General features: G+C 35.3%; 2 protein-coding genes across 3 annotated transcripts; both read right to left on the bottom strand.

Annotated features, from left to right (window-relative positions):
* Positions 1 to 66: 66 nt before the first annotated feature.
* Positions 67 to 8,208, bottom strand: PHOT2 (phototropin 2). Of its 2 annotated transcripts, XM_089624219.1 has the most exons (22): positions 7,719 to 8,208; positions 6,724 to 6,906; positions 6,525 to 6,616; positions 6,224 to 6,413; positions 5,908 to 6,130; positions 5,717 to 5,787; positions 5,501 to 5,607; positions 5,319 to 5,368; positions 5,120 to 5,224; positions 4,924 to 4,983; positions 4,119 to 4,208; positions 3,850 to 3,926; positions 2,792 to 2,876; positions 2,613 to 2,693; positions 2,405 to 2,508; positions 2,257 to 2,306; positions 2,053 to 2,159; positions 1,753 to 1,875; positions 1,622 to 1,673; positions 1,319 to 1,431; positions 760 to 900; positions 67 to 630 (listed from the first exon to the last, which is right to left on the bottom strand). In XM_089624219.1, exons 1-22 carry the CDS (start codon positions 7,985 to 7,987, stop codon positions 514 to 516), a joined length of 2,490 nt encoding a protein of 829 aa, XP_089480345.1. In that variant the 5' UTR covers positions 7,988 to 8,208; the 3' UTR covers positions 67 to 513. The 2 variants fall into 2 exon arrangements, with proteins under 2 accessions (XP_089480345.1, XP_089480344.1); XM_089624218.1 differs by lacking the exons at positions 6,224 to 6,413; positions 6,525 to 6,616; positions 6,724 to 6,906; positions 7,719 to 8,208 and having other exon boundaries at positions 5,908 to 6,144.
* Positions 8,209 to 10,976: 2,768 nt separating this feature from the next.
* LOC149389359 (dihydroflavonol 4-reductase-like1) lies at positions 10,977 to 14,134 on the bottom strand. The gene is made up of 6 exons (XM_089624220.1): positions 14,005 to 14,134; positions 13,762 to 13,931; positions 12,577 to 12,765; positions 12,295 to 12,457; positions 12,007 to 12,199; positions 10,977 to 11,118 (listed from the first exon to the last, which is right to left on the bottom strand). The coding sequence occupies exons 1-6, from the start codon at positions 14,132 to 14,134 to the stop codon at positions 10,977 to 10,979; spliced, it is 987 nt and encodes a 328-aa protein (XP_089480346.1).
* Between the last annotated feature and the right edge of the window lie 9,662 nt (positions 14,135 to 23,796).

Below are 23,796 nucleotides of genomic sequence, written 5' to 3'. Positions count from 1 at the left end.
AACATGATATTTTTATTCTCCACTGTTTATATTTGTGAAGCAGCAAAATAGCTTGAAAACACAAAATGAACAACACCACAATTAAATAATAATAATAAGAATAAGCATGCAAGGGAAAGCATCTAAATGATCATGAGTGAACCACCACAGTACAGTGCCACTCAGTCTATGACTCCTTGTTGACATTTCTTCTTTACAGGAAGGCCAATAAAAAAATATATATATACATATATATATACATATATATATATATATATGTATATATATATATATATCTCAACATTCTATTAGTTCTCATCTTACTGGTAGTACCATTTCCAAGAGAAGCCTAACCAAACACAATTCACACATCAAGCCACAGTCGGTCGGGTCGGGTCGGGTCGGGTCAGATTGGATTGGCTGCATAAAAGAAAGATAATAAACTCGGTTTCACAGAATTAAAATCGAATTTGAATCCGGCTTTGTTTCAGGCGAGAATAGATCTTGGGGCTTATTGACGAACTTTGTAGCGAGTTAGAAAACCTCCAAGTCCACGGAATTGACAAGCACTCCGTCATCTTCCCAAGTAACTTCCTTAGACATGGTGTCTTTTCCGGTCAATTCGAGGGGAGCGTCTAATGGTGGCGGGGTCTACACATAATCACAGAAAACATCAGTATCAGATACCCCAAAAATAATTTTGTGCAGATCGAGTCATTGGAGCATTGATCGAGAATCAACTCGAGGTATGAGATAACAAACAGTGCGTGTGATTATTACCATGCCGCGGATCAAAGGCCAGTTGATTCCACGGAAAAAAGGATGTTGTTTGATTTCATTCGAACCCATGTTTGACCCTAATCGAGCCGCTGGGTCTTTCTGTAGCAATGCGTTGATCAACTGCCTCGCCGCAAGACTTACCTGTGGTCGAGCACATTCATGGAACATTAATTTCTCAGAAGATTTCTAGGCTCGATTCGCTAAATAATTTAACCTTGATTTCTAATCATACCTTGTGATTTAAAAGAAAACGTAACAATTTTCATATTTTAGGTAACTTAGTCCGATCTTTCGACACAAGGTTGACATAGAAATGGAAATACCGCGAAATTGACAGGATTATCATTTGTTTAAGAATATGCTAGGAACCTATGAAAATTGTTAGTTGGTTAAAACTTAAATAAACTAACTATACTCTACGGATGAGAAGAGTACAGTGAGAAGAAACTATGTCGAAAACTTGTAATTATTTATTTTTATTTTTCTTGGCAATAAATAAATAAAGATTCTCATGTAGTTGCTGATTTTTGGTCTCTGAAAAAATGGAACAGAGGCAAACCTGAATACTGCTGGGAAAAGTAAGATCTTTGTTTAAGATATTGGCGAATGTCTTCTGTCTATTTTTCCCTCTGAAAGGAGTACGGCCGTAGATCATCTCATACAACAAGATGCCTGGAAATCCCCAAGAACATGACACAAAGCTCAACATCAGGTACACACAATGTTTGTATTTATTATCATTTATTTATAACGCTTTAACACAGCAAAGAAATTGTCACTCATTTAATAGTCTTATGAATTATTTGTGCCGTAAAAAGCTTAATATAAGTAAGCATGAAGAGTGAGGAAATGCAAAATTTACCAAGAGCCCACCAGTCGATGGCGCTACTGTGCCCTGAGCCGGTAATGATTTCCTGCGCAATAGATTTTCGATTATAAACCGCAACGTGTTTACAAAAAAAATGTGTTAAAATGAAAGATTTTTTAACGTACAGGAGCGATATACTCCTCGGTTCCGACGAATGAATTGGATTGATTGATCGGCTCTGCGACAAACACTGGAGGTGGTTGACTTCTCGATCCCCTCCTTTTCTTAGGCGCTGCTTCTTTGATCACCTACAATGGAACATTAAATTAACCATTAAATTAGCTTGGAACAGGTTTATGAAATTATATTATTTTAATTCAGGAGCATATGATTGTAAATAATAAATAAAATTTCATTTAAAAAAAATAAATCATATAGGTTTGGACTAAAAAAGTAGGTAAAATATACAAGTTATTTAACTGTACCTGAGGTTTACACGATGTCAAAAACGACAAGTCGAAATCGGCTAGCACGATATGCCCATCTTTTTGTAGTAAAATATTCTCCGGCTTAAGGTCCCGGTAAACTATGCCTGCATTGAAAAAAAAAAGGTAATGTGATAAGAAGCAAAGGAGTGAATTGTTATAATTATTATTATTTTTTTTTATGAAAAAATAGATTGAAAATACCTAAGCAATGTAGATATTCCAAGCCAATTAAAACCTCTGCTGCATAAAACCTGGATTTGGAATGTTGAAGTATGACTAAGCAATGTAGATATTTTAAGCAATTGAATATTTTTGTTGATGAGAAAAATATTTAGGATAAAAGTAGTACCTTGCACAGTCCTCTTTGAATGTTTTCGTCGGTTGCTTGTCAAGCAAGGCAAACAACTCTCCCCCGGGACAGAAGTCTGTTATCAAACAAACGTGTGTCGGAGTCTGAAAAGATACAGAAATTTATCAGTTAATTCGATAAATTAATACATACTGGTTACTGATATTTGAAAAGAAAAAAAAAATCTCAAGAGATTTTTGTAAAAAACCTGAAATGAAGTGTAGAGCGCGGGAAGGAAAGGATGGTCAAGGAGGGAAATGATTTCTCTTTCGATGCATGCTCGGTGAACCTGCACAAGAAGATATAAATGAAGTTATATGGAGCGCAAATAATTCATATATTACTTTGTTGAAGAACCGTATGATTTTGTGTGAACAAAGTCGGAACCTTGTTACGGTTTAGCATCATTGACTTATCCATAGCCTTCATAGCATACAGCTCGCCGGAGCCTCGTAGTTCCACCAAATGGACACTAACAAAGAAATGTGGTATTGGATGAGCAAACTAGTTGGTAAAAATAAGTAAAAGGGCAATTAGGCCAGTAGGCCAATAACTCATCAACTTTTAAAAAAATAGCCAAGTTTTATTTTATTAAAAAAAATGATCTGTTAGTCCGCAGTAAATTAAATTAACTAAAGAGTTAATTGATTTTTTTTTTAATAAAATGAAACTTGAGCTAGAATCTTAAAATGAGTCAGTGGAATGGTTAGTTGCAACAAACTGTCAGTTGCCTATGATTCTTGATATTACAGAAACGCAGATAAATTTTCAGAGAAACTTTATTTGAAGAATTTAAACTGTCGGCGGAATCACAGATGAAAGTTCGATATTTTCTTTAAAAAAATGTAAGCCGGATTTTGGATTCTCACCTGAGTTTTATCGCAATTAAGACCCTTTTTTTTTAATAAATGAGATCCTTTTTTTTTAATAAATGAGACCCTTTTTTTTTATTATTCTTGGGCCTCGATGAAGTCTTGATATTTTCTCGCAAGCCGAGTCTTATTACTTACTGATATTAAATTTATTTTGCTAAAAGTTCAAAGGGAATGCAAATCTATTGAAATATTATCTTGTGATTCCAGGAGATCGTTGTAAGTACGGATTTGTAATATGATCGATTGACAAAGTTGAAGATTTAAAGACAATTGAGTGAAGGGACTAATAATATATAGGGTTATTAAGTTATATAGCCACACGGGTATAGTGAATTGAGATATAGTCAACCTTTGGTTAATCTCTTGTAAATAGCCAAGTTAACTTATTAACAGATTTGTAAAAGACTTATTTAACTCAGCCAAACATGTATAAAAGGTAGTTAATAGGCTGCTACGTATGCAAGTTGGCTATTTACAAAGTATTTACCAAAGGTTGGCTAATTTACAATTCCTATAGTTTAGGTGGTTTACGTAGCCAATTTTTTGTAATATATATGTATATATATGTACCTTCCGGTGTCTCCACAGCCCAATGGTTTCACAGGCTTAAAATGATGAAGGCCAATATTTTCACCTTTTGCAGTGATCTATACATTTGAGAAAAACCAAATTTGTTAGGTGAGAAAGAAATATGATTGTAGGGAACTATTTTTTCTATTTTGCAGACAAAAAGAAAGGTGACTTCAGATAAAATAACTGAATGAACACTTGTATCGCAATGAAGTGCAAAAGAAATGGCATATGAAGTTTGAAGAATTGCAACTTTAATCTATATTTACTTTCTGTATTGCTATCCATGAAGAGTTGTGCCTTTTGTGAGGTCTCGGGGAAACTGACCGTGAATGAATAGCCCACAAGTCCTCTGGTCTCTGCAACATACCAAAAAAAAAATGTTAAGAGTTAAACATTTGCATCAAAATTAATATGAAAAAGGGGTTCGTTTCTAACTTATAATAGTATGCACATTTTTTTTTTTGGTGATTGATGTCTTGATTTCATATCCAATAAGAAGCTGAGATACGGATCAGTGACTTGTACTGGAAGAAATAACAGAAAAAACGGACTCTGCACATTTTCTGTTATTCGACAGTTGGATCATATCTTCGAGATTGCTTAGAATACAAGTCAGTATAATAGCATTGCATTTTATGCCTATAAAGGAAGTTGGGTAGGCATTGAGAGAGAGAGAGAGAGAGAGAGAGAGAGAGAGAGAGAGAGAGAGAGAGAGAGAGAGATTTGAGAACACAGGGGAAACACAAAACATTGTAGACACCGGGAAATCGTTTAGAGTGAGAGAACTTTGTGTGAGGCAAAACTTGAGTGTGAAATTGATTCAAACATGGTTAAACCCCAAATACTTGACATAGGCACATTTTTCGAACCAGGAATTACGCTTGTGTGTGTTTGTGTTTGTTTTTCTTCTTATTTTCTCAATCGCAAATTCAATCTGTGTAGCTTAGGCCGCAAGAAACCAATTCTTTGTTCAAATATTGGCTCAGTCATAGCAGTGATCAGTGAGAAAAACATCCCAATATTAAAGTAAGGTTTAACTTTATAGTCCCTTCACAGAAGAGAGTACCTTACCAAATTGGCATCGGGAAGTTCTCGAACAGCCTCGTTGACATTTTCTGCGGTTGCTTTGACCTGATATGATCAGTCAAACTTACAAATTATTGAAGTAAGAAGAAACTGGAAGAAAAAAAAAAGTTCGTCTCATAAATATTTAAAAAAATGTTTGTCACTATGTATTTATCCATTATGCAATATGAAATACACTTACCAACTTTGCACTCTTTTCCTCTGCATTTTCTGAAAGGCGACTTCGTAGGGGCTCAATGTGATCGCTTCCGTCCAATTGGACTCCAATGAAGTATTGAAGCTCACCCTATAAAAATTACATTATTGTCTCATGAAAAAAAAAAAAAAACTGATATTTTTATTTAAGGTTTCAAGTCTAGAATGAGAATCTCGTAACTCACCTTCTGGTCACGCATAGGTTGTAGGTGGAACAAGTTCCAGAACTTCTTTCCTGCCAGAGAGACCATGACAATCGATTAAACATAAATAATAATAATCATTAAAAAAATATATTAGCATACAAAATATAGTATAAAATAGATTGGAGAGCAATTCTTTTTATGTGTAAATTATTGGTGTGTACCGCTTTTGGTGTAGTTGATGAGCTGGACAGTGACTTCGCGTTGTTCTCTAATAGCAAGCCTTATTCTGTCCACGGTTGACTCGTCCGTTTCTGGTCCTTGAAGAAATCTACAATTCAGATTCACACCAAATTATTTTAAATTTAAAAAGAGATCACTATTTCATCGAGCTAAGAACTTTATAATTTGTTAAGGGCGATATTAGTAATAATACTTGCCGGCAATTTCTTCCCAGAATTTCTTCACGTGAATATTCTGTCAACTCCAAGAAGCTGTCTGATGCGAATATCTGTCGATTAAAAGATAAGTTTGATGCCCTAATTGCTGAATCACCATAGTTTAGTAGAATTCAGATCTCTAGAGAATCATGAAGAGTAAGACCAGAGAGTTGAATCAAATCAAATCTTACGATCGGATTATCAGGAAGTCTAGGATCGGTGATGACGAAATTCTTCTCGATCCTCTCCAACGTGGTAGCCAAATCGAATCCTTGACGGGCATCTTTTTTCCTCTCGTCGAGCTCCCATATGTCAAACAGCTCATCATCGACGGTCATCAAATTCTCGGGCTCCACGATGATCGCTTTCTCTTCGCGCATCCCGGTCGTGCTAAGAGACCTTCCCTTATTAAAGCTGATACATAATCGTCCCGAAGAGGATTCGACAAGGTCAGATTTTTCTGAGTTTTAGCAAGAATTTGAAGTTAAATAAATAGAGTCAACTCACCCCCTTGGTCCGGGGGTACTTTTGGGGTCGAAAAGTGGGGTTTGAGCGGATTCGTCATTTAGGCTGAACTTATCGAGCTCACTGGTTCTCCCAAAGGCGTCGTGGCTCACGCTCCGGTGTTGAGATTTTGGGTGCTTGACAGTTTGGACAACCTCGTGAATCGAATCTATGGCCTTGTCCTTCTGACGAGCTTAGCGAACACAAAAAAAAAAAAAAAAAAGAAAAAAAAAATATGATCATCATCAGAATAGAACTAAGAGAGTCGGCCTAAAAAATAAAAAATAAAAAAGTTATCAAGTACCATCGTAGCGGATCAGCGATTTTGGCAGTCCGTTGGGACGTAATGCCTTTTCGTTCACTCCTTCTGTGTATTTGCTAACCTCGACTTGCATTCTGTGAATTAGGGGAAAGAAAAATAGAACATTTTATTTGCACGCCATTGAATCCAGCTTCACCTTTAATTGATTAGTTTATATGTGAGAGAGAGAGAGAGGACTAACCCGATGAACTTGATGACGTTACCGGACTCGTCTTTGATGGGTGTGATGGTGAGAAGGTTCCAGAAGGGAGTTCCGTCCTTCTTGTAGTTCAACAGTCTTCCACAGTAGCTTTTCCCGCCCTTCACTGCATCTCGAATTTTCTGAACTTCCTTCTGGTCTGTCTCAGCTCCCTGGAGAAATCGACTGCCATGGAAGTCCAAAAATATTAACTTAATTCTCTGCCACTGGAAAATATAGTGGAAGAGACTTCGAACCCTATGAAATCCTTAACTGAAATCAAAGCTCTCCAAAAGCGAACCATCTCCCTCTCAGACTCTCTCTCAAAATGTAATTTGCTGTGTTGGTTGGCGTAGGAATTAAGCTATTATTTTTTCACCCAACGGATACCAGTTTTTTGGGTAGTTTCTTCATTGTTACGGAACGTAAGTCATAGAATTATCTAGTTTACCTTCCTAACCTCTATTATTTATTACTGCAGTTACTTGAGCTTCAAGCTCAAGAGTTACCGTTAATTTTTGTTGGATTAGCTTCAAGTTGATGTCGTTTATTACTATTTTTCCATTTGAAGCGAAACATGAAATCTTTTCTCTTCCTTTTTTTCTTCTTTCTTTTTTTACTCAATTAAAACACCACACATCAATCACGCCTCCTAGAGATTATCTCCACATATTGAAAGAAAAAAAAAAGATACTATTATTGAATTCCCTTTCGTGTGGGCACCACTATATTACTATACCTACCCCTAAGAAAAATATAGCCAAATCATAATCAGAACAAAGAAAATTCAATCCGAAAACTATATAGCAAAATCACCCCTTCTTAAAAAAAAAAATTAATGATAATAATAATTATAATAAATCATCTAGCAAAATTTGGTTTTAGCTAGATCAAATTTCATTCCACATAAAGGTGTTAAAATACCATATAATTTGGACAAGTGATGTATATATATATATATAAAAAAAAAAAAAAAAAAAAGTTCCATCCATACATACCAGTTCCTTCCGATGACCTCTTTAGAAGTATATCCGGTCATGCCAAAGAATCCATTGCTGGCGTACATGATGGGACACTCGGGCTTTGTCGCGTCAGAGACCACAAAAGTCTGCTGCAACGACGACAGAGCGTCCGTGAGCTCTTGAGACACTCTCGGCATCTTCTCCGTTCCTATTCCCATCTCCTCCGATCCTCTCTCGGATCTCCCGTCATCCAACGACTCCATTACTATCATCTTACTATTATTATCACCGATACTACTGATCATCAACGATCTCTCCTCTCACCTCATAATACCATGTCTTGCTTTTATTATCAGGGAAAAGAATAATAGTAATAAAGGTGCAGTGTTTTGCTGTAAAGAGAAAACAAAACTATGAGGATAATGTCTTGGTTTTTAGGCCATAGAATAAAACTTTGGAGAGAGGGTTGGCTGATGATATCTGGACCGTTGGTTTTTTTTTTTTTTTTTTGTAGGTATTCCTATTTATTGGAAGCTTTTATAATGAGATTGAAAATATGTATGTGTGTTTATACATTATGTCACATCTCTTGTATGTCTGTCTGGAGTCTATAGACTAATAATGCCAGCCATTTAATGTCTTCTTTTTAGCTGAGTGTGGACACCATGAAGATTTATGAGGCTAGAAAAAAAATCCTCGAATGGGTATATCTATTATTTTTCTTTCATGTGAGGATGATAAAATCTCTCTCAATCATTAATTTCTTTACTCTTGGCGTTTTAGGTCATTTTTATCTTTCAAACAGTGTGTGGATTTTAATAGATAACGTCTTTCTGAGGGGAAGAATTCTCATGGGACCACGGTGTCTTCTAGTCTTGTGAAAACTCCACGTATTGAAAGGACAAATTACAAAAAATACAAAAATGTATATACCTTGTATGGTAAAAATAACTATATAGCTGTAAAATTTCAGATAAAAAGAACACTAATTCTATAAGTATTAATTCTAAAGGTTTATTTCGTTTTTGGCCATCTGACTACGTGATTCGGATACATTTTCGTGTATTATTTCTCATCTATGGCTTGTGAAAGTACACAAGGAAAACGTGGTTTTTTAAGTGAATTTTTTATCTTCTTTATATATATGTTCGTATTGATTATAGAATAAGTTAACTGGTTGCTTCAATCTTTTATTGTTGTAGGGTCATTAGGAAAATAATCAATTTAAACGTTTGATATTGTTAAATAGTCAACGTTTGGTAAATCATAAATAAATAACTATTTTCGTGTATTTACAGACGTAAATCTTAGATAAATAACCATCTCCATATATTAAACCGCGTAATTATTTACGGCTATTTATTTAAGATTTATCAAACGTTGGTTATTTAGTAATTTCAAACATTTAAGTTGTATATTTTTCTAATTTTATGTTTATTGTACAAGAACTAATGAAGCAACTTAACGAACACTTAGTTTAAAATGAGGGTCCAATAGATATATAATCATATTTACATGTATAGTTTGCAAGTTAGTCAATTTTTAATAAATATTTGGTAAATAGTCAACTTTTGTGTAATCAGTTGTATATTGTTGTAAATAATGGTTATAAATAATAATGTAAATAATTATAAATAGTTGTAACCGTAATAAAGATTGATTATTTATTAAATTTTTTAAAAAATTGACTAAATAATAATCTTAAAATAGAAATATGACTAGTTTGCCAATTACTTTTTAAAATTAATTAGATGTGAACCTAAAGGTGCTATCACTTTTAGAGAAAGTTTGTTAAGATATACACACTAAAAATTTGTTTGAAGAAAGAAAAAAAAATATAGAAAAATGTGATAAGATTGTACCTTTTATTTGTAGAGAAAAAAAGGCAAATAATCATAGCGTTATAATGAAATGCTGTGTTATATATAGACTATGTTTCTTTTGCTTTATAGTTTACGAGCATTATATGCCTCGCGCATTGCTGCAAAATAATTAATATATTTTAATCTGGGAGGAAAAAATATATATAGGTATGTCCAGAAATATTTAGGTTTAAAAAACATGTATTTAAAGTTTTTTGAAGATATTTTTATCTTTCTGATAAAAAAAATCGGTACAAATGAACATTAGTTGTGTTTAGGGTCCACACTCTTATTTATTTTTTTAAAAAAAGTTAAAACACTTTAAACAGTTTTTTTGTGTGTGTCCCAGTTCCTCTACTTTATATATCATATATAATATCATAATTCCCATTTGATTTGGTGTTTGTTAATTTATTATACATTTTTATTCGATTTATTTTAATTTTAACTCCTTTGGATAAATTATTTTGGCATTTATTTTGTTTACTGTATATTCATAATTATATTTTACTATATAAAAGTATTAATAAGAATTTAGCATCTCTTATTTTTCTCTGTTTTTGCGCATAAGAAAATTTGATTGATTTTTCAAAAACTATATTAACATAATATTTTTTTTCAAGGAAAATGATCTGTGTGCTCTTCCATATACTATATATATGTAGAAGATTTCTATTGAGCTATAGTCGATAAAATCTTTAACATATTTAGTAAAAAGAGAGAGTTTGTAAATGAACCAACCAAAATAAACAGCAGACGAACATAGTAAAAAGGAGTACTTTTTATGGGATAAAAAGGTAGTTCAGGGATCAAAACAGCTAAGAAACATTTTTGTCTAGTTGTCCCAAAGTACTGATATTTAGAAGCATAACTTGGATTGCTGTGAGCCAAGAAAATATGTCAATTTCCGCATGCAGCGACACGTGGCAATGTTATCATCCGTACATAGGCTAATACACGTGGACACGTGTCCGCGTTTCGGTTTCAAGGGGTCAGGATTTTTGTGGTGCCTGTGATTGGCCTCATTCCACGCCACAGCCCACATGATGACTCAGAGAGAGAGAGAGAGAGAGAGAGAGAGTCTCGTTGGTGATGAACCGTAGCTTTCTTTAGTCCCTCAAAGTCTCCAACTTAACACTCTCAACAAAACGCAAACCAAACTTACGTGTTTTCGATGTTCCAATAATAGTGAATCATTTGTTCTATAACCTTTTATGCCTCTAAATGTAAACGTTTAGCATTATATGTATCATGATACAATTAGTCTTGTCTTTATTGGGGAGATTTGACGGTACAAAGAAAATAAAGCAGGAAATATTTGGAAGTTTGTGTGACAAATTATTCCAGCAAATTAGACATGTGCAATAACATCTCTGAGTTGTTATTGTTGTTGTTTTATATATATGTATATCTATATATATTATATATATATTTATGGAGAAGGAAGAAGGCCTTTCTGGGAAAATGAGGCAATGCAATCGTCGAACATCTGGTCAACAGTTTTGAACTCAAACCCGAAACTTTTCATCTTTGCGGTGTTGAAATCGTAGTATGGTCGATCAAGTTGATTAAATCTGAAAAAAAAAGTATAAATATTCAGGTTGTATAATTGCTATAAAATTAGGTAACTAATACGAGACTTTTTTTTTTTTTTTTTTTTTTTTTTTTTTTTTTTATGGAAATTTTTGTAGAATGAAATGAAATGATATGGCCCGTTTGGGCAGAAAAACTGAAATCTTCCGACCCAAGCTTATATACTGAAATTACATTTAATAACCTCTTTATAAACTTAATCCCTCATTTTATTTCACAAATAGCTCATTTTTACAGTATGTTCCTTTCTTCCAACAATTTAATAAATGAAATTTTCAATATACTATTGCTCTTTCATTTTCTATTTTTATATCATATTAATATGAGTTTTTGGTTTTTCTCCTTCTTCTTTCTTTTATCGTCTATTATTTTTGTGACTAATTTTCATCATGTAAATAAGATATGTCAAGTTAGAAATATCTAATGTGGTATGAAAATATTACGAAGAAAAATGAGACTAAATATCTTGTTTTAGTAATATGATTAATTTTAATTAAGTCTAGTTCTCTTGTAAATTTGTAATTGAGATTTTTATTCATCATGATTTTTTTAGTGATATGATCTTCTTTTTTATTTAAAATTATTATTTATATCTATTATAGAATAATGGTACAAAAATTAAGAAAATAGCCAACTTAAACGTTTGATGTTGCTAAATAGTTAACGTTTGATAAATCTTAGGTAAATAACAAAAAATGATTATGTGGCTTAATATATGACAGTGACTATTTACTTAAGATTTACGTTTGTAAATATATGAAAATTACTATTTACCTAAGATTTACAAAACGTTTGTTATTTAACAACATCAAACATTTAAATTGGTTGTTTTCCTAATGAACCCATAATTATATAATCAACGGGTAAACCTTTTTGGAATAGGCAAAGAAGGATATCGTGTTGATAAAAGAGAAGCTAAGTCATCGTTATTGAGAACGGCCGAGTTACAGAGGAATCGACCACGAGCCTCGCCACGCTCGTAAACAAGGATGTGACAAGCTGCAACATCATCGATGTGGACATATCCCATCCTTCCATGAGCTTGAAAATTCTGTTTTTCGCCTAATATTATATGTTTATATAGCATATAAACAATTATTTTAGTTAGTAAAAATAATGATAATAAATGATTGAATAATGTATTGAATTTGTTGTACCACTTAGCAAACCAAGTATGTCCGACGTGGTAGAGCTTAAGTCGGCCGGTAAGTTAGGGCCAACAACGAATGTGGGAAGAACGGTGACTAAATCGATCCCGTTTTTGTTGCAAAATTCCCAAGCTGCTTTCTCTGCTAATGTTTTTGCCATTGCATACCAAATCTTTTTTTTTTTAATATAATTTACATGCAAAAATGCCAATTATTATAGTCAGCTACATTTAAAAAAAAATATATATATATATATATATATGACATGAAAAATTATGTAGCACTATGTACTTGCAATCTCTCGCAAAGTTCGACAGAACTCCAAGAAGACTCGTCAAGAGGGATTTTCGGGTCGAAATCGTCTCTGGCCCTAACAGTTGACGAAGAGGAAGTGAGAACCACGCGCCTCAGACACGGATTCTTGTTGCACGAACGTAACACATTCAAAGTTCCTTCAATTGCAGGATTCAGTATTTCGATCTGCGTTACAAATGATTCATTGAACTTGAAAGAGAGATAGAGTGCAGCACAAAATTGCATTTGCCAAATTACAGTTAAGTTATTTAATTTTACAAGTTAGGAATCTGGACTAGTATTATCAAGAAAGTATAAAGTGCCGCGCAAAAACTCTAGAAACCAAAGGTTTTTTTTTTTTTTTTTTTTATTTCTTTTTATTTATTTTTAGCTTCTTGAATCTGCCAACAAAAATTCATCGTCATGAACCACAAAACGGATAATAATACTAATCATAATAATTAAAAAAAATCAACATTAATTTTAAATATTATATATATATAGGTTGTATGCGTAGTATTTTCTTAAGTTTTCAATCCATTTGGATTTTACTATATTAACGTCGCTCTTGCTCTTTCAAGTAAGTTAGCTGTGCATTTTGTCCAGGGGAAAAAAAGTTCGATGTTTAGTTACGTAACTATCTATATATTTGAATAAAAGTTAAAAATTAAATACAAGGACTATTAAAAACAAATACTTATCAAAGATATGTTGTCTTTGAAGTCTTTCTGCACATGGTTAAAAAAAAATGTTTCCATGAGTGCCTACCGGGAAATTAAAGCCGCCCTAAAATATGGATTTTAATTTTTTTTTACTATTATTTAATTTTTTTTCTTATTTACATAGAAAACGTTCAAATAAGCTCCTCCTCAGATTTCTTTTTTAAATAACCCCCTAAGTTCTTCCTGTAGCTCGGTCTCTCCGTTCGTTTGGTGTGCCGTGGAAACCGAGGACCACAATGCTAATAATTCAATATAAAATCTCAGATCTTGTTTGTTTGGAAAACAATTAATTTTATGTTAAAAATCGACAAACTCTCTAGCATGTATCATTTTACAACTTATTGGCGATTGACATTTTAATCTCTACTTTTAGTAAGAGCTGCTTGATTTATAATTCTATTGCCGCGTCAATAAATTATTTCAGCACATACATTTTTGTAAATTAAAAAGGCCGAGATACCTTGGGATCGGACGTAAGTTTGAGCACCGGAGAAGCGGTGTGGAACACGCCATGACACCCCATGATCGCGTCGTCGAAGCTTCCTTCTTCCATCAGATCAGCCTTCACCAATTGGAGTCTCTCTTTTGCCCCTTCAAGACTCCATAGATGCCCTACTTTCTTCTCGTTCCCTTCATTATTATAATTACACATTAACACATTGTGTGTATGTTTGTGTGCACATAATATTGATTAACCAAATACCTGGGTCTCTAACGGTTCCGATGACATGGTAACCGGACAAGAGTAGTCGCTTGACAAGCCAAGAGGCCAAAAAACCCGAAGCTCCAGTTACGCAGACTTTGCCTTTGTTAGAGCCATCCAAAAAATCCATTTTACTTCTTTGAGATTAGAAGAAGTCAAAATCAATACTCTTGAAATGGATCTACTATGTGCATATATATATATATATATATATATATATATATATATATATATATATATATATATATATATATATATATATATATACGTTGCATGATGTTGTAAGTAGAGAACTGTTGGGAGTACCTCTCAGAGTTGTTTTGGAGAAGGTATGTCATACAATACTTATTTATTCTTGTAATGATATATAATAGATAGCAAACTTATCTAGCCATCTTTAAACCAACTTATTTTACTCATTAAGAAAATATTGATGAACTAATTGTTAGCAATATTACAAATAATATTGATGTAAATAAAAGACAAATTGCATGCAAGAAAATTACACGAAAAAAAAAATTACAGAAAAAAAAAACGGCTAGAAACCTTTGAACCGGAAAACACCAAAAAACTTGAGAAAAAAGTCGAGGCCCGTTAGACGGTTTCCTTGAAGCTTTTTATCGCCCTCCCACGGGTGCTGGATTACTTAAGCGAAAGCCTCCCAGGATACAACGACTTCAAGACGAGCAATGCACCACAAAACTCGGCTTCGGCGAACTGGAACCTGTGAGAAACTATCACCAAGACAAGAATATTTATGGGAAAGAAGGAGCTTGGGAACAGTGGGGAAAAATTGGATTGCGAATTCTCTATTTCGGTCTCATGAATGAGAGCTTAAACTTCACTTATATAGGCGACCAAGGCTTAGAGGTTATGGATTTGAACCAGTCAAAACCGCTCAGAATTAAAGGCATTTAACTCTCATCATGAGGCTGTTATCATTCGGCCATATACCCAGCTCAACCGTCCAGACGTTCAGCCATAATGGCATTAAAATGCAAACGCATTTAAAGCTAAAAACCGTAGGTTTTAATTCTCAACCATACAGCTCGCCACTTCGTCTGGTCGAGCTCGTCAAGTCGAGCTCGTCCAGTCGAGCTTGTCTGGTCGAGCTCGTCAAGTCGAGCTTGTCTGGTCGAGCTCGTCAAGTCGAGCTCGTCCTGTCCAGTTCGTCCCGTCCAGGTCGTCAGGTCGAGCTCGCCAAGTTGAGCTCGCCAGTCGAGCTGGAATGACTTCGTTACTTCAAGTACGTTGGCCTCGCCCTCTGTCGAACTGGAATGACTTCGTCAATTCGTCCAGATCGACCTCGCCTAGTCGAGCTGATCCAGTTCGACCTCGCCTAGTCGAGCTGATCCAGTTCGACCTCGTCCAGTCGAGCTGGTTCAGTTCGACATCTCCTAGTCGAGCTGATCCAGTTCGACCTCGCCTTGTCGAGCTCGCCCGGTCGAGCTAAAATGACTTCGTCACTTCGTCCAGCTCGACCTACCTAGTCGAGCTGAATGACTTCGTCACTTCGTCCAGCTCGACCTAGCTCGTCAATTTCTCATTCAACTTAGGTCCGATTTTGGCAAACAAAATCAGCCATCCACATGTTAATAAATAAATTTTATTAACTTTATTCCAACAATCCCCCACATGAATGAAATTGAGACTACAATTATAAAGACACGACTCGATGTGGTGATAGATTCTACGGTCAATACCAGTATAGGATAGGTAGGCAAAGCCTTTGAATCTTCCCTCGGGAAGATATGCCATCTTTACTGACTACTCAGTAGACACGTTGTCCTTGAACTGTTAGCCGTTTTTGTATAAACGATAAACATATCCCCCACTGATATCTCCCTGACACAGGTTCTGTTCTCATGGTTATGTTCATTTTGGCCCTGAACATCAGCCTGGTTCTGCAAGAGTTTCTAAAGAATTAAGCCCAATTAATTCTCCTTCGAAGCGGCCCCACTTCTCTCTCACATAGGTGATTCTTTTGTCAAGAGTAATCCCGCATTACTAGAATCATTGAAAGCTCTAAGCTTAACCTCGTACGGGAGTCACTGTTTAATATATAGGAATAGGACTAGGGGTTTTCCCCCACAGTGACCTCACAAAGCCATTGACAATTAGGTTGTCCCTTTGAACCAAGATCTTGGGATCTCCAGTCATCATGGTTGGGTTTCCTTTGCCTTGGCTTTATTTGCCATGGGCTTTAGCCCCATTCCTTTGGTTGTCTTCTCTACTTGGTCCCTATTTAACCCTTTGGTTAGCGGATCCGCAATATTCTCTTTGGACCTAACATAGTCAATACTAATGACTCCAGATGAGAGAAGTTATCTAATGGTATTATGTCGTCGACGGATATGTCTAGACTTACCATTATACATCACATTATGTGCCCTACCAATAGCAGATTGGTTATCACAATATACACATATTGCAGGCATCGGTTTTGTCCAATTAAGAATATCCTCCACAAAGTTCCTTAGCCATTCGGCTTCTTCCCCACATTTATCCAATGCAACAAACTCAGATTCCATCGTGGATCTCGTTATCACAGTTTGTTTGGAGGATTTCCAAGATATGGCTGCACCTCCCAGAGTGAATACATAACCACTCGTGGCTTTTGAATCTTGAATATCAGATATCCAACTTGCACCAGTGTAACCTTCAATTACTTCAGGATATCTCGTGTAGTGTAGACCATAGTCACGAGTGAATCGTAGATATCTCAAAACTCTTACGATTGCTTTCCAGTGTTCAGCACTTGGATTACTCGTATATCGAGCTAGTCTACTCACGGTGTAGGCTAAATCCGGTCTCGTGCAACTCATCAAGTACATGAGGCTGCCTATCACTCTAGCATATTCAATTTGAGAGATGTTTTCTCCTTTATTCTTAGACAAGTGTTGACTAATGTCTATAGGAGTTCTCGAGACTCCAGAATCGTCCTTTCCAAACTTGTCTAGAATTTTATCAACGTAGTGTGTTTGATCCAGTACAATCCCATAGGGTGTTCGGGTAATCTTGATCCCCAGAATTACATCAGCGATTCCCAGATCTTTCATATCGAACCTTGAGTTCAATATATCTTTTGTGGATTGGACCATACGATCATTACTCCCCACTATGAGCATGTCATCTACATATAAACACAGAATCACATATCCATGTTCAGTGGTTTTAATGTACACACACTTGTCACACAAGGAGCTTAAACTTCACTTATAAAGGCGACCAAGGCTTAGAGGTTATGGATTTGAACCAGTCAAAACCGCTCAGAATTAAAGGCATTTAACTCTCATCATGAGGCTGTTATCATTCGGCCATATACCCAGCTCAACCGTCCAGACGTTCAGCCATAATGGCATTAAAATGCAAACGCATTTAAAGCTAAAAACCGTAGGTTTTAATTCTCAACCATACAGCTCGCCACTTCGTCTGGTCTAGCTCGTCCAGTCGAGCTTGTCTGGTCGAGCTCGTCAAGTCGAGCTTGTCTGGTCGAGCTCGTCAAGTCGAGCTCGTCCTGTCCAGTTCGTCCCGTCCAGGTCGTCAGGTCGAGCTCGCCAAGTTGAGCTCGCCAGTCGAGCTGGAATGACTTCGTTACTTCAAGTACGTTGGCCTCGCCCTCTGTCGAACTGGAATGACTTCGTCAATTCGTCCAGATCGACCTCGCCTAGTCGAGCTGATCCAGTTCGACCTCGCCTAGTCGAGCTGATCCAGTTCGACCTCGTCCAGTCGAGCTGGTTCAGTTCGACATCTCCTAGTCGAGCTGATCCAGTTCGACCTCGCCTTGTCGAGCTCGCCCGGTCGAGCTAAAATGACTTCGTCACTTCGTCCAGCTCGACCTACCTAGTCGAGCTGAATGACTTCGTCACTTCGTCCAGCTCGACCTAGCTCGTCAATTTCTCATTCAACTTAGGTCCGATTTTGGCAAACAAAATCAGCCATCCACATGTTAATAAATAAATTTTATTAACTTTATTCCAACACTAATATGATCATAATAAGCATTTCTATTATTATTATTTCAATTAATAAAATATAAAATCAAGAACTAGTTGTTTTTAACGCGATTTCTCGGATAACATTCACGAGACACGTGGCAGATGGGGTATGCATCGCTGCTAGAAGAAACTTGGAAGGTTGATGGTGGTTGACCTTGCTCCTTGTGTCTCCTTCTTGTCTGAAGTGAATTTTGGATCTCTTTAACTCCTAGAAAAAACAACAAATGATGAACTATCAGGACGCGGAGGATTTTCCCCGGTGCGCGCTCCGACGCTCAATATTAGTCTTGGTGACAATGTGAGGTGTGGGTCCTTAGTTCTTTGTATTTTGTGTCTCAAGTGGCAACGAGAGAAAAAGAGTGCTAATATGATAATTAATTCTTGTAGAATTTTGCCTTTGTGAGAAATTACTTGCATAAAAAAATGGTGTTTGAGGTCTTATTTATAGAGTTTTTCGTGTTGCGTTGATTGGATTTTGGACATAATACAGGGCCCGGTCGAGGGCCTTAATTTGGGGTGATGCTCCCATCATTAGGCTTGTGGATTCGGCCTAAAAGGGTTCTCGCCCTTGGCCCGATGGGTGCAATGTTGTTTAGGCGAGAACGTTGTGTCGTGCGTATTGGGTGAGATCCTTTGGAGCTTAGGCGGGGGATACTCAGAGGTGGCCAACGGAGAGAATATCCCCTCGCTCGTGACCTGGGCAAAAGGCCTCCGGTCCAAGTGAGAGAAGGCTCTTGTCTTTGGCCCGTCGAGCAGATTGAGGCGAGCGGAACCTCGCCCTTACGTAGGGAGAGAAAAAGTGGCAGTAGTTGTGGGATTTCTCCCAAGGGTGGCAAGAGTTGTGTTTCTCTTGTCTCGTTTATTTTCGTTCAGTTATTGTTTTTACAACACAAAAAATGATTTTTACCCTACAAAAACGGTAGTATATATAACACTAACCACTTTTGAAAAATAATTAACAAATAGTCATTGGTTGCATTTTTGTAATAGACTAGCCAAAAGTTATTTTTTGTTCCTCTTATACCCTTGTTTGACTTTATCATTTAGGTAGCATACACTTCCTTCAACAAAAGAACTGGGACACAAGTCTCCAATACTAGGTGCGGGGTATCCCAAACCGTACAAAGATAAAAATTAAAATATAAAAATTAAAATATAAAACTTTAGATTGCATAACCCGTTCACAAACTGAATAAGTGGCCATGCTAAAGCTCCTAAAAACTTCAAAAAAAAAAAACATAATTAAAAGACAACAATTTACTCATAACTGAATTGAAAAGTGGGACAAATGACCAACTCGGGCTATCCTTTTTAGACCAGAGGCTATCCATTATGCCCTTATTGTCTCCAATGAACATTACGTTATTGATATTCCTATACTTAACAAGTAATACGCCCATCTCAACACTAGCTAACTCAGTTTCAAGAGCGCTCTTTCACAACCAGTCCACGACTCCATTAGGTCTAGAGCGACACCTCCTAAATTTGTTTCTCCATCTCTGAACGATGCATCCACTTCAATCCTCCAATAACATGGCTCCATTGGGGATTCGTACTTCCAACTCTCTACAAATAAGTGCACTAGCCTCCTGATGTTATTTTCTCACTACAATTCATTCACCAATCCTTGCTCAGAGTCATTGCAAATATTGAATCTCATCGCTACCAGATCTTTCTATATATATATAAATTCACAATCGTAGATGCTCGGATAATGAATTTTTCACATGTACCTCTATGCTGTTTCCACTCCTTATTCACCTCTTGAATCTCTCTAAATGAAGTCTTCCATTTTCGACCACTGATCATTCCCATCTTCGACATTCCCTTCAACAAAATTTTATTTTTTCACTTATTTTTTTCAAAAATTTTAGTTAGATTTTTAGGGATAAAATAGTTGTGTTCCTCCAAAAATACCATAAATATCACATTTTTTTAATAAAAAAAATATAACGAACTAGGTCACGCACACTGTTATGTGGGATTTTTCCTCACCCGAAAAAACATTAAGGCCCAACCAAAAAATGAAGAAATGTGAAGTCCAGCCCAAATTCGCCCATGATGCCAAAAAGTCTCGCGAGCCATTTTCCTTCACAAAAAAGTCTCGCGAGCCATTTTCCTTCACAAAAAAGTCTCGCGAGACATTTTCCTTCACAAAAAGTCTCGCGAGCCATTTTCCTTCACAAAAAAGTCTCGCGAGACATTTTCCTTCACAAAAAGTCTCGCGAGCCATTTTCCTTCACAAAAAAGTCTCGCGAGACATTTTCCTTCACAAAAAATCTCGCGAGCCATTTTCCTTCACAAAAAAGTCTCGCGAGACATTTTCCTTCACAAAAAGTCTCGCGAGACATTTTCCTTCACAAAAAGTCTCGCGAGCCATTTTCCTTCACAAAAAAGTCTCGCGAGACATTTTCCTTCGCAAAAAGTCTCGCGAGCCATTTTCCTTCTCAAAAAAGTCTCGCGAGACATTTTCCTTCACAAAAAGTCTCACGAGCCATTTTCCTTCACAAAAAAGTCTCGCGAGACATTTTCCTTCACAAAAAAGTCTCGCGAGCCATTTTCCTTCACAAAAAAGTCTCGCGAGACATTTTCCTTCGCAAAAAAGTCTCGCGAGCCATTTTCCTTCTCAAAAAAGTCTCGCGAGACATTTTCCTTCACAAAAAGTCTCGCGAGCCATTTTCCTTCACAAAAAAGTCTCGCGAGACATTTTCATTCACAAAAAGTCTCGCGAGCCATTTTCCTTCACAAAAAGGGCCGCGACCCAACAACAGCTAAATGACAGATTTATCCCAACATTCATCCCTTCACTATAAATACCCAAGACAAACTCATGTCAAGGGCTGGCTTTTTCTCTCTCTAACTAGATTATACCCAATTCTCTACTCAGCTATTTCTCTCTCTAAAAACACATTTGAGACCGAAATCAAGAACAAAGAGAATCAAAGCCACTTCATACACACATTTTCACACAAAAAAGAGGAGCAATCTACTTCCATTCTCTCTAGAGTGGGAGAAGAACATCTCACTCTCTCTCTAAACCCAAGGCTCAAAGCCAAATTATATTCCCTCTACAAGAGTGTCCAAGAACTCGAGAAATCAATTCTCAAGTTCTTCACTTGATAAGAGGAATATTCCATAACTAATCTCACAGGTTCAAAGACACGTGGCCAAGTCCGCTCACGTCACGTGTCCGTGAATGTTAATCCAAAAAACGGCTTAACACACACGTTAACATTGCTATTTAACTAACGTTCAAATTTGTTTCAAATATAGCCATTGAATCTCGTGTGGCAAAATTTAATCTATGTTATTTTCTGTTATATTTTGGATATTTATATACCATTAATTTGTGTTAATGGCTACTTTGCAATACTAACTAAAAATCGACTATTTATCAAAATTTAAGTTTGTATGTGACTAATTAACTTCAAAACACTATTTTAACTCCATTTCAAAGTTGTAACTCTAATTTTGAAGTCTTACAAATTCATGCAAAGTTTCCAAAAGGCTTTAAAATAATCAAAAGTTTATAGCATGATTTGCATGAACCGTATATCAAATTTTGGTTTCGAAATTAAGTTATAGATCATAAATATAAAGCAAAGCGAAAAAGTAAACGACACAAAGAATTGTAACCCAGTTCGATACAATGTCACCTACTCTTGGGGGTAATTTGCCTAGTGAAAATAAAATTCACTCTATGAAAAGTAGTCAGTGGTACACGATGGTCTTATATGAATAATCTTCATGTCAAGGCTGTTTTTCTATTATTACCTGTGAATTTCAACTCAGGCTCCCCCTTAATTTGAGCTCCCCTTACTTCCACTGTCAAACATTCTCTCCCGAGTGTTTGGTAATCTTCAATGTCAATGCTTGTGAAGACTTAATCACGAAATCACAAAACCCAAACAACACTCTAACGCTCAATGAATCAAGAATATCGTCTAGAGAGTCATCACACCACACGCACCACACAAATAGTTTCTCAGTCCGCCAATCTTGCACGTTTAAGAACCCTAATTGTGTGAAAGAATGCATTGAGATACCACTAAGGACATAACCTTTTCTTTCATAGTGGTCAACACCTCTGGAAGTCGAATTAAGGTTTCCTTACCTATTCACGCAGATAAAATAAATGTAGAAGGTCTTTCGCGTATCATTCTGGTGAAACAGGAAACCTATTAGTATTTATAATTTTTATTTGGACTTTTATTTTTATTATTGCCTTCAAGTAATAATATATGTTCCACAAAATTTTGATTTTCACTTCTTTACCTATAGAAAAACATCTTTTATTTCTTGGTCCTAAAACGGATTCTAATTTTTTTAAAAAAATCTAAAATCCACCCACACCATCACCAAAACCCACTATTTATTATTTCTTCTGTTTTATTCCATAAAAAAAGGAAAAATTGTACAAAATAGCCATTTGAAACTTATTAATTAGCAAAATAGCCAAGGTTTCAGCTTTTCAGCAAAGTAGCAAAATTTACGTTTTCAAAATTTTTTTAGCTGTCAAGATTAAATTTTTTGACGATTATTATAAGCAATTTATCACTTTCAACAAAATTAATTTTGGGTTCAAAATTTTTTTTGAAACCAACTTGCTGCACATTTTGGCTGTTTCACTAAATTAAGACAAACATTGGCTATTTTACAAATTCATAACTTTAAATTGGCTATTTAGCTACATCACCAAAAAAAAAAAACTTGATTCTTGTGTTCTACTGATTCCCTTACTATTACATCTTTTTTTTTTTTTTTTTTTTTTTTTTTTTTTTTTTTTAGGAGAAATTGCCTCAATTACCACACCATTTGATAAGTTTTTTTCCAATTTCTCAATGAAAGCTTAATTTGATCAAAATACTACTAAACCACTTGTACAAATACAATTTTACTCTCAACAATTGATACCAACAATTTATGTCAATTGTTGACATTTATGTCAACAAACATAGAACTCAAAACTCACAGATGTCAACAATAGATGTCAATTGTTGACATCATGTTGAGAGTAAAATTGTATTTGTATAAGTGACTTACTAGTATTTTTGGCCAAACTAAGTTTTTAGTGAAAAATTGAAAAAAAAAAAACCATATCAAATAGTGGTAGTTGATGTAATTTCTCTTCTTTCAATTACTTTTAATAAATATCAACAGTATCCATGTATTTAATTAAAAATGCATGATTTATCCCATTGATTCCCAATTACTTTGTAAATAGTTTAAGATTTTTTTATAAGGAGAGATTATGATTTAAAAAAATAATAAATAAATATTTATTTTACTAAGAGTATTTTGGGTAGTTTATTTATTTTTTTAAATAAACGAAAAAGTGGTATTTGCGATATAATACATTTTTAGGGGAGGTATGTGTCACTTATATTAACCTAAAGGGAGATATCTGATATTTTTAAAAATTAAGGGCAAAAATCGTGCATTTCGATTAAACACAGTGGATACTGTTGATATTTAACCTTACTTTTTATTCAAGAATTTGTTTTTTTTTTCAAAATATAATATTTTTTTACCTCTTATTGATACTAGCATTTGCTCTAGTAAAAATAAACTTTAAATCTTGCATGTTTTCTATTCACATTTTTATAGTAGCATAGAATGCGCTACTAATTCATTTAGTAGCTTTCAAACACCTCCACACCTTAACTTTTTTTTTTTTTGAAAAATTACACGGACTAACCTACTTGAAAAGTGGAATACAACATGTTGAATATAACATGTTTATCCCTTGTTCAATAATCAGTTGAATATAACATGTAACCAACATTTGAACGCA

Source organism: Urtica dioica, chromosome 8 (genome assembly GCF_054948205.1).
Source record: "Urtica dioica subsp. dioica isolate 48M chromosome 8, U.dioica_male_clone48M_v1_H2, whole genome shotgun sequence".
NCBI classification, from domain to species: domain Eukaryota; kingdom Viridiplantae; phylum Streptophyta; class Magnoliopsida; order Rosales; family Urticaceae; genus Urtica; species Urtica dioica.
This window is presented reverse-complemented; position numbering and strand designations above follow the sequence as displayed.

Bases quoted from the DNA above. Each gene is read 5' to 3' on its own strand.
- PHOT2 (XM_089624219.1), bottom strand. From the start codon at position 7,987: ATGATCAGTAGTATCGGTGATAATAATAGTAAGATGATAGTAATGGAG. The intron at 6,907-7,718 runs GTATGTATGGAT...CTTCCATGGCAG, and splicing joins GAGGTCATCGGAAGGAACTG to TCGATTTCTCCAGGGAGCTG. The intron at 6,414-6,524 runs GTACTTGATAAC...GTGTTCGCTAAG, and splicing joins ATCGCTGATCCGCTACGATG to CTCGTCAGAAGGACAAGGCC.
- LOC149389359 (XM_089624220.1), bottom strand. From the start codon at position 14,134: ATGGATTTTTTGGATGGCTCTAACAAAGGCAAAGTCTGCGTAACTGGA. The intron at 12,766-13,761 runs GTATCTCGGCCT...TTTGTAACGCAG, and splicing joins AACTTACGTCCGATCCCAAG to ATCGAAATACTGAATCCTGC. The intron at 12,200-12,294 runs GTACAACAAATT...ATATAATATTAG, and splicing joins CATACTTGGTTTGCTAAGTG to GCGAAAAACAGAATTTTCAA.